Below are 14,529 nucleotides of genomic sequence, written 5' to 3' on the forward strand. Positions count from 1 at the left end.
CAAATAGATCCATAAAATCAAGCATACAGTCATGTATCACCTAAGACAAAAATTTCCAGTAGAATGGGTCATATTAAAGGAGCCTGTGACTTTCAACATGGCACTGTCATAGGATGCAACCTTTCAAACAAATCAGTTTGTCAGATTTTTGCCATTCTAGACCTGTCCTGGTCAACTCTTAGTTCTGTTATTGTGTAGTGGTAGTAGTCAGCTCAACCCCGATTGTAAAGTTTGGTGGTGGAAGAATAATGGTCTAGGTTTTTTTTTCATGGTATGACCTCAGATGCTTAATTCCAGTGGTGGCAGATCTTAATGCTTCATCATACAATGACATTCTAGAGAATTGTGTTCTTCCAATTGTGTGGTTTGGGGAGGGCCCTTTAATGTTTCAGCACGACAATGCTCTTGTACACAAGGTGGGGTTCATAAACAAAGGATTTACTGAGTCTAGTGTGGAAGAATTTGAATGGCCTAGACAGAGCCCAGACCTAAACCCCATCAAACACCTTTGAGATGATCCAGAATGCTGACTGCAAGCCAGTGTTCTTGCATCTGAAAGGGAGAAAATTTAAAAAGTCATGTTCAAAAACCTAGTGACAACCCTTTCTGTTATAGCAGCATAGGGATGACCAACTACATTGTAATGTCCATGGTTTTCAAATTAAAAGTTCAAGAAGTACATATGGCTGTTGGTGTTCATGTATCATATACTTTGGGCTATGTACTGTATAAAAAATTTTTCCACTTACATCTAAATACATTTTTAGAATGAGTTCAGACTATGTAATTAGCCAAATGCTGAAATGTCTGCTGAAACTGGGGAGGCTAAAATGACATCCATCTGAATAGTGCACCCATGGTACAGCACTGAGGGAAAAAAAAACCAGGGCTCTCATTTTTGTGTTGTGTGTACATTTGGAAAGTCATTTTTTTTGTTCTCCCTGTTTCTCTTAGTGTGCAAAGCCACAGAGTGTTTCAATCTTGATCCAGCTCCATGGAAGAGTTTCCCCAGTGATGCCAGTTCATTTGGGTACCAGGTGATACAGGTAGATACAAAAAGGTGAGACAGAAAAATATGGACTGTAAACAAAGTCCATAATAGATAGAAAAAAGAAAGTGCTAGAGGAAACTATGATTTATTTATTCCAGTTTGTTTATCAAACACCTTAATTACTCCAGAGATAAAAAGAAATGTTTTTACTAAGCAAAATCTGTTCTGTAATGACAGTGCTAAAGAAAAACCCCAAATATGAACTCTGCAAGGATTCATTTTTGATAAAATTTTATAAACATAAATGGAAAATAAAAAATTATTGACATGTAACATATGTTAATATGTTAATGTGTACATGTGTATAACTTTTTACAACGGTACCTGTAGACTTTTAACTCCTCTATTTCTGTTTTACAGTTACAATATGGAAGGCTTTTGTGTATAATTTTATGTTATGCATGCACATATGTACTGAAAATGTTGATAAAATTTGTATCCATGTCAAGGATGGGGAACTAAACTCATCACAAGTCATATCTGCTTGTCTTCGAATTTTATGTTTTTACACCCAAACTTCAATTCAGTAATAAAGAAATAATTTAGAATGCACACCAAGTACAAACTCACTCTAGATCACCAGTTTGCAAACTTAAAAAAGTGTCTGCTAAGCAAATAAATATAAATGTAAAAAAGAACTCCATTATCATTGCCTTAATTCATTTCTTTTAAGAAATTATCCAAGTTGGAAATGTAGAAAACAATTAATTTTGACAAAATGGTGTAAAGTTACATGTTTTAAAAAATGTGTAACACCTATAAAGCTGTAGAGACTTGAGAACATCAAAACTGTTGAATAAACATGGGGGTTTTCTGATGTATTTGTATCTGACTCTCAGGTTGCTGGTTAGCGCCCCTTTGATCAACTACAGTCAGAATAAAAGAGGAAAGATTTACAACTGTGAAACTGGAAGATCCCCATGCTCTGAAATTTCCCTTCCAGGTAAAGTATGGTAATACATCACTAATGGATGTCTAGCTCACTTTCTTTCCAATCATTGTGCAAATCATCATAGTGTGTAATGGCTGTATATAATTTAAATTTTATATCAACAAATAAAGTTGGGTTACAGATATTAACAAAAAACTTCTCATAGTTCTCCAATATCACCTTTTGACATCACATGGTTTTACAATGCATAGAAAGATTTTAAATACTGTATATTATTATATATTGCTTTATATTCTAAAATCCTTGTATGAGATGATACTAAAACATTTGTATTTTAATACAGAGCCAAATCATGCAGTAAACATGTCTCTTGGACTATCAATGGCTAAACAACAAAGTGATCAAAGTAATCAAAAACAATCAAAAATAGTGGTATGTATATTTTTATGAGAAACTTTTATTTTTATTGGCAGTAACCATTTAATCCTTTACAGAAAGTGACTGTTAATTTATTTTCCCTTCATCTTGTTTATTTAGTAAATTTGACATGTCCATTTCTCATTTTAGAGATTTTCCTATTTTGTCTAAACAGAACTCAGATCTCATTATATACTTAATATCTGGAAATTTACCTGAACCCATATTTGCATTTTCCATAGGTCTGTGGCCCTACTATACCCAGAAATTGCGAAACCATTACTACTTACAATGGAATGTGTTTTCAACTCAGAGAGACACTCAGTCCCATTGGTGAAGGACAACCTCCAAAACTCGAAGGTCAGTAAAGAGTGACTGACAAAGTAAAATACAATAAACATGGAAAATGATGTATGCATTTTTTAAATTCTTCTGCTCGATTTTTGTCTGTGGCATTCTTCATGGTAATGAGTTTATACTAAGAAATTCTCTGTATTAAGACTCCAGGTTGCTGAGCGGTGTTATATTGGCAGAACTTTTTATTATTAGAACTGTTTGGACAGCGGTGAAACATGGAAAAGAACAAGAGAGCGAATGAATGAATAAATGCAGCTGAGCTGTGTGTGGGATTTACTACATACAAAGGAATGTGTGGAATAGAAGATTATATGCAGTACGTACAAAAACGAGAAGGAACACAAGCAGTGCCAAAGAAAAGAACACTTCAAAACCAACGATCGTAGCTGATACAGCACAATCTGTCCAAAGTAATTTTAAGAAAACAGAGAAAGAAAGTCTTTGGAGTTTTAATGTCCTTTAACTGATCTACACTAAGTAACCAAAGGGAAATACAAGGCTGGCACTCGCCCCTTGCCCGCTGTGTCGAGACAAGAGGAACAAACCCACGTGTGTGCAAGGTGTGTGTCATGTGACAATCTTACCTGTTGACTTTTGCCTCAAGACAGACAAAGTCACAGTGAAACAACTGACTAACATTTACAGTGAAAACACTGACACATAAGTAAAAGCAATAGTTCAAATTACAGAATAATTCACACAAATCGAACCAGATGCCAGACTAAGGGAACAATAATCTGGGCAACATGCCGCCGACTAAGGACCATCCAGGGTTTTGAACTTGCCGCGTTGGCTCTGATTGGCTGGGGGAGTCTGACATCATCACCTGCGAAGAACGACAGGACGATGGACCGATGAGGACGGGGCCACCTGTACCGATTGTGTGGGTGTTAAGAAAGAGCAAGAAATAAGCATATGAACATAATGCTTTTGTACTGATTTTCTGTTAATTTCCTGACTTGGCCTGTAGATCTAAGAATTGACAATGGGAAAATCTTAGAATAAAGGTAGCAAATAACTTGTCAGCAAAAAGAAAAAAAAACAGGAGCCCTGCAAAGGACTGGTGTCTTGTCCAAGGTGTAGCCCCTCTGCCTCGCACTCGGTGCTTCCGGAATAGGCTCAGGACCACTGCGACCCCGCTCAGGTCAAGCAGTCATTCAAACTGGATGGATGGATGAAGAAAAAACACACCCATTTAAAGTTGTGTGAAGTTCCTTCAGGATCAGGACCAAATTCAGGACTAAGTCAGAGAGGGGGAACTGTGAATGACTCAGTAGGCACCATGCGGTTTATATGAGTATTATCTTTTCACAAGAATGCAGGTTTCTCCAGTGCTTAAAAACATGTTCAGTAGAAGTGAGTCTGAAAAGAGGTACAGTATGTTTTGAGACTCGTCTTGAGCTACGAGATTCAGCAGTTCTGAGTGAAAGAGGGAGATCATTCCATCACATCAGAGCCAGAACCGAGGTTATAAAAATGCTGTTGCTCATATCTAATTTTTCTATTGATTTATATATATATTGTATACTGTATATACTGTATATATTTTTATATTATATTATTATATATGGGTGGCATGGTGGCAAAGCGAATAGTGCTGCTGTCTCACTGCACCTGTGTGGTGCAAGAGGACATGAGTTCGATCCCCGCTCAGTCTGTGTGGAGTTTGCATGTTCTCCCCATGTCTGTATGAGGTGCCTCCAGGCGCTCTGGTTTCCTCCCACAGTCCAAAGACATGCTGTTCAGGTTCCCCCCATAGTGTGTGAGTGACAGAGAGAGTGTGTGTGTTCCAGTGATGTATGGATGAGTGACCCAGTGTAAGTAGTGTATCTAGCAATGTAAGTCACCTTGGTGAACAAGGTGTGTGGGCTGATAACTACTGTGGTAGGAGAAACAAACAAACACTCCAGAGAATCAGACAGAAACTTAATGCTTTATTATGGAATGCATGCACACGGGTGAGCCTCTCTAACAGAGTCACACACCGTAGCATCTAAGCAAGCAGATATTTATACAGCTCTTGTCGCACACACCAGGCAGGGCCCCCTTCCTTTAGGCAAAACAACCAAATCCGCTTCTCCCCTCTTCTTAATGAGAGCAGGAAGCAGCCCTCCCGGTGAGGACAGTTTCACAATACAGCTATGAGTCTTAGGGAACCTTCCTATATCACTCTGACCTGTGTTCTTCCTTCCTTGCACATACATGTATTCTTTAAGCAGCTGCATAAGCATGAACACAGACTTAGTTTGACGCAATTCCATAATCACACAGGAACATACGCTGGGTCACAGTGATCTTGCGCAACAGTGTCAATACAAGCAATATAACTGGAGCAAAGATAACAAATTTAAATTTTCATTCCACACTACATAGAGTTCACTGGAAATCGCTTTGGAGAAAAGCATCTGATAAATAAATAAATGTATATTTAGGTTGTTGCAGTTTAAGCCATTGAGGGTACTGCATAGCAGTTATTATTTAATTGCTAAATAAAATGCTGCCATCATATGTGCAGTCATATGTGAAAAAGACAGACTATTTTTGAATTATTCTATTGTACTAACTTGTAACTCTGCTCTCTTAACTGTCTTCATCTGTAGATTGTCCTATTAGTGGCACAGACATTGTGTTCTTAATAGATGGATCAGGAAGCGTAAGTGACGATGACTTTAGACGGATGAAGGAGTTTATGATAAAACTGATCAAACAATTTCAAGGGCGCAACACTCTGGTAAGTACATTTGTCAGACAGTCCAAACAAATACTCTAAGAGCAATAAAGAGTTAGATGATTTCCTAATTCTGTTTTCTGTAAATCTGCAATAACATTTATTTCTTCATGTACATGGGAAAAATTGGATGTCTAAGTAATGAGATAAAAGACAGAGTTTACACTCACATTTTCTGAACCGCTTCTCCCATACGGGGTTGCGGGGAACCGGAGCCAAACCCAGCAACACAGGGAGCAAGGCCGGTAGGGGAAGAGGGCACACCCAGGACGGGATGCTAGTCCGTCGCAAGGCACCCAAGCAGGACTCGAACCCCAGGCACACTGGAGAGCAGGACCTGGTCCAACCCATTGTGCCACCGCACCCCCTAAGACAAAGTTTATTGTTTTCTTAAATAACAAAAAGAAGAGAAAAGGATGGGAAAACCTAAAGACTATTTGAAACTAGGGGGGGGCGCAGTGGCGCAGTGGATTGGACCGGGTCCCGCTTGGGGTGCTTTGCGACGGACTGGCGTCCCGTCCTGGGTGTGTCCCCTCCCCCTCCAGCCTTACGCCCCTGAGTTGCCGGGTTAGGCTCCGGTTCCCCGTGACCCCGTGTGGGACAAGCGGTTCTGAAAATGTGTGTGTGTGTGTATTTGAAACTAAGAATAGACTCAAAGTTGGGATGCACACTGATCATGAGTGGCAATGTCAGAGTAAATTAGACCCAGAAACACAGAAAAGAAGCCAGGTCTTTCACAGCCTTTGATAATATTCCAATAATTCATTTTTGGCAAGTACAGTGTACCTGATTCGTTCAGTACTCTGATGCAGAGTGTAGTCGTGGGCACACACTCCTTGATAAATGTCTCAGGAAGATTTCGAAGAGTTCAGAACCCATTATTTCTCACATTCCAGATGTTTGCGGTTGACAACAGATTAATTATATCATTGTGTACTGATTAGTTCAGAAGGGGATAGAGAACATTTGGATAAAAAAGACTGAAAGATTGTGATATTTGTCAAGACACTATGAAAGGATGCTCACTATTTAAGGATACCGTAGAGTTCAGATATTAGTCTTGTTGTGCAAATGAAGCATTTAAATTGCTGATTGCATCATGTACCTGGAAATTCTCTTTTAAATCATTTGATTGAAGTTATTTGCTTTTCTTATTGACCTGTGCTAATATAACATTTTAAAGTTTGCCATAATCCAGTATTGGCATGATGTTCAAATTTTCAAAGCAATTCTTTTATAAATTATTTGACTAGTGTTAAATGTTTTTCTTACTGACCCTCAGTGATATGACACTGCACAATGTCTTTCTTATGTTACAGTTTGCTGTAATGCAGTATTCTTCCGTGTTTGAAATCCATATGGATTTCAATGATTACAAAACACGTGGAAGCTCGTGGGAGAGTCTGATAAATGGAATAAGTCAACAAAAAAGATGGACCCACACTCCTACTGCGATTAGAAAAGTTGTGTAAGTCTGATTGAAGCACTGATTAAATTGAAATGGGCATTTTCACAGTGCTGTGAAATCATATGAACATTTAAATGAGAGAAAGGGAATTTAAAAATGGCAGGAGAGTGATGCAGTGTCTGAGATGTTCAGGGCAGGGTTCATATCCATTTTTGTCTGAAATCCTAGCGTGTCCTCACTGTAATGTACAGCTGTCATATTAAAGGGAAACTGTAGATTTCAAGTTGTTGAAAATGTTATATATGAATACAACAAAGAAGGGAATTTTCTGCCCTTTTCTGCCTTTTTGTAACAGAATGATTCTATGCCTCAATTCTTATTTTTTTTAATCCTCTGCATATATTTTTTTTTTTACATTTGCAGCAGAGAACTGTTTGTGCCTAGTAGTGGATCCCGACCAAAAGCTGTCAAGGTCTTAGTGGTCATCACTGATGGACAGACTGTTGGAGACAACACACCTATGTCAGTTGTTGTTCGAGAGGCTGAGGACAAAGGCATAATTCGTTACGCCATTGGGGTACAACATAAGTATTAATATTACTAACTGATTAAACATGAAATAAATGATGACAACATACAGTAAATGAAACATCGCATTAATTACACACAGTCAGAAACCGCTGTTCCCGACTGGGCTCACAGTGAGCCAGATCCTGGCCCGGCAGGGCAGGGTGCCATGGTGGAGGGGGACTGGACACGCCCAGGACAGGACACTGGTCCACCCCAAGGCAGCCCAAGTGGGACTCGAACCCCAGACCCCCCAGAGAGTGAAACCCAACCAAGCCCACTGCACCATCACACCCCCCTTGCAATAATTAATTGACTAAAAATAAAATCAACACACAGCTTCAAAGTGATAGAAGTTACAAGACATGTGTAAAAATATATATACAAGATATATGAAGTTTCCCTTGATATGATTTCATATGATTTTGTCTTTTTCATTTACTACTAAGTATGTTACTTTGTGTAGGAAAATCCTATGAGTGATTTTCATACTGTTTTTCAAACAGAATATACTGATATATTAATTATCTCTTGTCCCTGCAGGTGGGCTCGGCTTTTCAAGAACCGAGCGCAATGCAGGAGCTGGAAACTATCGCCTCCAAACCCACAAACAGTCACCTGTTTCGAGTGGACAACTTCCAAGCTTTGGACAAACTAAGAGATACTCTACAGAAGAATATTTTTGCCATTGAGGGTACAGTTGTTCTATATTATGCATATTAGCGACTTTTTAACTGCTTGTCTCTTCAGGTATTTTTCAGGCCCCACAGTCTTCATTTGATTTTTGTATTTTCATGTTTTAGGGTTATGCTGTGCAGCGATGTGTAGTGGCATGGTGGGTTTGGCCTGTGCCTGCTCTCTGGTGGGTCTGGGGTTCAAGTCCTGCCTGGGGTGCCTTGTGCCAGATTGGCATCCTGTCTGGAGTGTGCCCCCTCCCCCCCATGTGCTGCCGGGTTAGACCCCGGTTTGCCACAACCCCACTCTGCACAAGTGGCTTCAGACTGTTGTGTATGATGGTTACATTGCATAGCTCCTTTGAATCACTTAAGATTCAAAAAGAATTTTGAATGGTTAAGAATTTCAAGATTTATTTAACTTTGTATGGGGGGGAGCAAGGTGGCGCAGCGGGTTTGTTGTGGGCCCGGCTCTGTGGTGGGTCTGAGGTCTTGCGGCGGACTGGTGTCCTCTCCGGGGTGTGTCCACTCCCCCTCCAACTCTGCTCCCTGTGTTGCCAGCTTAGGCTCCGCTTGGGACAAGCAGTTGTAGACACTGTGTGTGTATTTAGCTTTGTGCAAATGTATATTAAATTAATAACAATCTCACTTTTCCACTTTCTTCAGGTACTCAAACTTCTGGTGCATCTTTTCACATGGAATTAGCCCAAGAGGGATTTAGCTCAGTTTTACTGCCCTCGGTACGCAACGTTACTCCAAAAAAACATCACTTTCAATATTTTTAATGTTAATTTGGTATCTGTGACTGCTGAATATATTTCTTGAATACTTCCCATTCAGAAAGTGTTTATGTCCTTTAGGGAGACCTTCTGATGGGGACAGTGGGAGCTCTAGACTGGAGGGGAGGTTTCCAGAAAATCTCAGCACGAGGACCCACTTTTCATAACAGCAGCAAAATGGAAGCTAACAGTTATCTGGGTACGACACACCACTCTCATTTATGTTGATGTTGCGTATCGGCTTTTGCTCTGTAATTTAGTTGCTTCACTGAAAAACGAGTGTTACTGAAGCTGAACTGGAATTTGACAATTATTGAAATGATTGCATGTGATCCTTTAATATGCAGAACAAGATAATATTCTGCTTCTCCTAGAGAGAAACATTATAAAAGTTCAGATAATGCAGCATCAGAGAAACAGTCATCACAACAGTACCTTTGCCCAAAGGGTTAGGGTTAGTCTGCTCATATTAGGGAAAGTCTATCTGGGGACCATCACAAACCTTCTATCATTAATGCTTTATGTGCAAATGCCTGTGAAAAAGGACATCTGTCTTTGTTTCAACCTTGTCCAAATCAAATCGGTTTGAGAGAATGTTATGTTGCTGTCTGATCTACAAATCCCATGGAAGACTCACATATTGAAAGGCTCACATGCAATGAAAACCACTCACGATGCACGGTTTTCCAGAGGAAAACAAGGTGGCCAGTCCACTGACAATGAAATTAATGGATTAAGGATTCAGGACAGATGAATGAAAAAGCTTATTATCTCCATTTCCATTTATAGCACAGAGACACTGTCTACTCAATGACAAAATGCAGACATCGAATTCCCTTTTCACTCATAAAAAGTTTTGAGTTGTTTTTCTCTCTTTTAGGTTACTCCATGGCTGTTGCTAAGCTAAGAAACAAAAATATTGTTATTTTGGGAGCCCCACGGTATCAGCACAAAGGAGCGGTTGTTATATTTTCAGATCAAGCAGAGACGATGCTTGAGAGCAAGCAGGTTGGTCTTGTTTTGTACACTGTTAAGTGCATAATGGACACATCACTAAGTGTAATGTGCATTTTGCACATTTTTTTCTTGGTCACAAGACTTTCGTCTGGGTTCTCTGGTTCCGCCCGGTGTGTGCATGCATGTGTGTGTGAAAGAGAGAGAAAGAACTTCCCTTGTGATGGCCTGGTTTCCTGTCCAGGGTGCACACAATATCAAGGCCTTGTGTTCAGCACTGAAATGAAGCATATCCTGGAAATCTTCTTGGGGCTTCTTCCTCTGTGCAACAGCATTATATCTATCAAGGGTTAATTATATGTTAAATTGTTGAGGTTTACAGTGCTGTATCACAAATTGCTTTTGGCTCCTCTCTAAAATTTTGAACATGTACTGTACTTTTCTATTTTATTTATTTTTAATTTACCCCGTATGCCTTCTCAACTAAAAAGCTATGTTTTTTAAGCATGATGTCATTTTCAAATAACTGGATTTTTAAATATACCTTACCTTTCAGATTGGTTCATATTTTGGGGCAGAGCTGTGCGCTGTGGACTTGGATTCAGACTCCTACGCAGATTTACTGCTTATTTCGGCTCCAATGTACACAGATGCACAGAGAGACAGCGAGGGAGAAGTCACCGTCTGTGCCTTCCGGATGAGGGTATAGGTTGATGTTCTTCTCATGAGCTGCAAAACTTGTAGTGTTACCTGTGTGCCTGTATCTCTTTTATCATAAGCTCAGTTTACTGAAAGTACTCTTTAAAGATTCATGTCTGTAAAATTCTCTGCAGTCCAAAGACATGTGTACACCTCAGCCCTTGGTGGGGGTGGCAGGAATGAGGGGCAGGTTTGGCACTTCTCTGGCTGCACTTGCTGACTTGGATGGCGATGGCATCACTGATGTGGCTGTAGGAGCCCCCATGGAGAACAATGGCCAGGGAAGCGTGTACATCTTCTCTGGAACGACAAGCGGAGTAAACCCTGTGTTCTCTCAGGTGAGAGAAGCAAAATGGAGCAACAGGAAGCAAAGCAGCATCAAAAAGTTAATGATAATACCATGTTGTTACTATGGTGATATTAAAGGCTTATGAGTTACTGTAGTATATGTAGTTTCTGATTTCTCTCACACCTTTTCCTTGTAACTCTTCTACCTCTGACTGTCGCTGCATCCCTCTGTCGCTACCTGCAGAGAATCCAGGGTTCAAACGTTGAGTCGGGGCTTCGATATTTCGGCCAGTCAATCAGTGGATCTCTGGACCAGAGCGGAGACAGGCTGACAGACATTGCAGTGGGGTCGAGGGGAAAGGTCCTGCTGTTCAGGTACACATTACCTTCGGAAGCTCTAGCAACACGGCCCTTGCTATAAGTTTTATGACTGAACAGTTCGATTGAAGGGGTGCACTGTATTCCTCAAACTTCTGTTCCTGATACAAGATACTGAAACACTAAGACTAAATAATGTAAGTGGAAATCATACTGGACCCAAATGTTACAGGTTTCAATCCCACCTCTGGCTGTAGTACCCTTGAACCAAGTTAAGTTGCTCCAGTAAAACCATAACCAGCTGTATAAATTGGTAAATTATTGTCAGTAGCTGAACATTGTAAATTGCGTTGGAGAAAAGTTTCAGAGAAATTCAAATATAATACAGATAAAATCAATGATGAAAAAGGACTCAATACTATCTTTTTAGGTGTTCCTTATATACACTTAGGCAGGGCAAAACAGCAACTGTGTTTTTGGGAATGTTTTTTATATGATTCATTGTTCATAACAGGTCCAGACCGGTGGTTTCTGTTGCAGTCACCATGTCTTTCAGCCCACCGAAAATTCCCACCGACACCAAGGATTGTACCAAAGACCTTTCTAATACTGCAACTGTCTGTTTCACCATGACGAGCCGTACGAAAGGATATCAAGGTGCATATGTGTTAAATGTGAATACCAGTTGGTTCAAGAAAGATTTTTGCTGGCCCAAAATTTCGTTTGTACAAGAACTGACAAATTACTGCAGAGATATTGACAGATGTACACTTGAGTGACACTTTAATCGTTCTCAGCAAACATGTTCATTTTACTTTCCTCATGGGTACACCTTCTCTTTGTTGCATATAGGTGATCTGGACGCAAGCGTGAATTACACTCTGACTCTGGATGCGACTCGAAATGCTGCACGGTCTCGAGCATATTTCACTCCTCAAAAACAATTCTTAAATAAAGTTGTTACCATTAGAGGGGAAAAGAAGAAAAATTGTGAAAACCATCAGTTTTCCATTCAAGTAAGTAAGAAAAAAAAAACACTAGAATCAATTATTCATATTTTCTTCAACAATCTGAAGGTAATGTTAGAAAAGACATTTGGGTGTCACCAGTGTTTAGAAGGAATGCATGTATGTTGTTTGGAAAATATTATTATTAAATAGAATAGAAAAACCAAGATCTCTTGGTTGTGTTCATTACAGTTGGTCCCTAACTTACAAACTTCATTGGGACTGAGAGGTGGTTTGTTCCTCGAAAAGTTGGATCGTTGAATGTGACATGAAGTAGCCCTGGGGGGAACATCATCAGATTTATAATTCTGTTCTATTCTAAATTAGTATGCAGTTACTGGTATAATTTTTACTTGTAAAAACAATCTTATCTGACTAATTGACACCGAAGGTAGAAGCCGAGTGCAAGGTCTTTTATTGTGAATCTTGAAGGACAAAGCAAAACTCCTGGTTGGGAACAGGGATGGGTCAAAGAAACAAGGTGTGTATGTTGTTATTTGTGAGAATCCAAAGTTGTAGTCCAGGAGGCAAACAAAGGTCAGCAATGAAGGAGAACAAGACAAGGGGGCGAGGGCTGGGCCACGTCAGGTCAGGTTAGGTGAGGTGAGGTCAGACCAGGTCATGTAGCAGGTTGAAGTACAGAGGGGACGGTTGTCTCAAAGAGATTCCACAGTTTGGGAGAAGTGGTGTGGTTACCTATATAGTCCTTCCTGCTAACTGGGTGTCCGGGGTGTGGCCGGGGGGGGTGACAGTTCATCACTTGAATGTTCATAAGTAGGGGACCCACTAGGTAAACACCAGTTCCATTCAAGTTGGTGTTTTGTTTAAAAACTCTAGGCTCTATATATCTATTTTGTCACAGTACACCTAGAAAAATAAAATTTACCATCCTTATGCCCTTGCGACAGACTGGCGTCCCATCCTGGGTGTGTCCCCTCCCCCTCCAGCCTTACACCCTGTGTTGCTGGGTTAGGCTCCGGCTCCCCGCAACCCTGTATGGGACAAGCGGTTTCAGATGGTGTGTGTGTGTGTGTGTGTGTGTGTATGTGTCCTTATGCCCAAGTGACATGTGTTCTCCTGTATTATGTGCCAGGCCTGCCCAGAAGATGCTCTGAATCCTCTGATAAATGAGTTAAGGTTGAGTTTTGTAGACAGCACCCATCCAGGAGGCCAACTTGCTCCAGTCTTGGATCCACTTTCACGAAGAATCACAAATCACCCAGTGAGTTTTCACATCACTATGGATACAGTTTTATGTTACATTTGATCTTTAGTTACTTACGAATTTTGTTACTTCTTCACTGTGTAAATAAACTGCTCTATCATCACTGTCAGTTAGATTTTGTGGTGGACTGTGGAGCAGACAGCAAGTGTACTGATGATCTCAGAGTGGATTTCAATTTCTCAGGGTGAGAAAATTACTGCCATGTAAAACTTTTTCCACAGTTTATGACCAGACATAATGAATACTGTTGATACTGCATTTCTACAAAATAATACTTTGGATAAATATGAGGAATAGTTGTATAAAGCTGTACTTTCTCCCTACTTTTTTCTCCCAGAGTGTCTGAGGTACAGGTTGGCATAGCGCTGGTATTGAACGTGTCGGTATCAGTGGAGAACAGAGGGGAAAACTCATACAACAGTCATGTCATTTTCACCTACCCAGCAGGACTGTCATTTCGAAGAGTTACTGTGGTACAGGTGAGGGAGAGCAATTCAGCCATTGGTGTGTTTATGTGTGGTGTGATAACACTACACAGAGTTCATAGGAAGTCACTTCGGAGAAAAGCATCTGCAAAATAACTGTAAATGTAAAATGTTTAATACTCACCGATCTGCTGCAACAGAAACCAAGTGCAACTGATCTGTACCACAGTAAACACACACACATTGTCTGAAGCCGCTTGTCCCAAGCGGGGTCATGGCGAACCGGAGCCTAACTCGGCAACACAGGGTGTAAGGCTCGAGGGGGAGGGGACACACCCAGGATGGGACGCCAGTCTGTTAGAAGGCACCCCAAGCGGGACTCGAGCGCCAGACCCGCCAAAGAGCAGGCCCTGGCCAAGCCTGCTGTGCCACTGCACCCCCCCAGAGTAAACAATGAAGTGTTAAGGCTTCCACTGTTCTTTCAGGATCCTTTGAGGAGGGCAAGAGTTCAGTGCACTGCTGTAGACAGTGTAGAAGCCACTGTATTGGGGATCAGCACCTGCCACATCAACAGGCCCATTTTCAGGAGCGGATCCCAGGTTAGTTCTCAGTTTGTGGTTCATTGAGTCAACAAGTCAACGTCCGCTTTTATGTTCAGTAATAAAATAAAACAGTGACTTAAAAATAATGTGTATATTTCTAATTTGAAGACAGTTTGTAAGCCTGCATTAACTGTGACC

At 40.6% G+C, this 14,529-nt stretch overlaps 1 protein-coding gene across 1 annotated transcript in view; it reads left to right on the forward strand.

Annotated features, from left to right (window-relative positions):
* Positions 1-14,529, forward strand: part of LOC108933012 (integrin alpha-M-like) — a 35,176-nt gene that overhangs the window by 16,533 nt on the left and 4,114 nt on the right. Inside the window, exons 2-21 of the mRNA XM_029246949.1 lie at positions 955-1,060; positions 1,891-1,994; positions 2,287-2,375; positions 2,603-2,720; positions 5,318-5,448; positions 6,765-6,913; positions 7,277-7,430; positions 7,964-8,114; positions 8,761-8,834; positions 8,955-9,072; positions 9,754-9,881; positions 10,384-10,530; positions 10,661-10,864; positions 11,059-11,189; positions 11,647-11,789; positions 11,985-12,148; positions 13,233-13,361; positions 13,475-13,548; positions 13,702-13,843; positions 14,275-14,388. Coding sequence (XP_029102782.1) covers positions 955-1,060; positions 1,891-1,994; positions 2,287-2,375; positions 2,603-2,720; positions 5,318-5,448; positions 6,765-6,913; positions 7,277-7,430; positions 7,964-8,114; positions 8,761-8,834; positions 8,955-9,072; positions 9,754-9,881; positions 10,384-10,530; positions 10,661-10,864; positions 11,059-11,189; positions 11,647-11,789; positions 11,985-12,148; positions 13,233-13,361; positions 13,475-13,548; positions 13,702-13,843; positions 14,275-14,388 — 2,570 coding nt within the window. The remainder of the gene's footprint in view (positions 1-954; positions 1,061-1,890; positions 1,995-2,286; positions 2,376-2,602; positions 2,721-5,317; positions 5,449-6,764; positions 6,914-7,276; positions 7,431-7,963; positions 8,115-8,760; positions 8,835-8,954; positions 9,073-9,753; positions 9,882-10,383; positions 10,531-10,660; positions 10,865-11,058; positions 11,190-11,646; positions 11,790-11,984; positions 12,149-13,232; positions 13,362-13,474; positions 13,549-13,701; positions 13,844-14,274; positions 14,389-14,529) is intronic.

This window comes from Scleropages formosus, chromosome 20, assembly GCF_900964775.1.
Source record: "Scleropages formosus chromosome 20, fSclFor1.1, whole genome shotgun sequence".
Lineage (NCBI taxonomy): Eukaryota > Metazoa > Chordata > Actinopteri > Osteoglossiformes > Osteoglossidae > Scleropages > Scleropages formosus.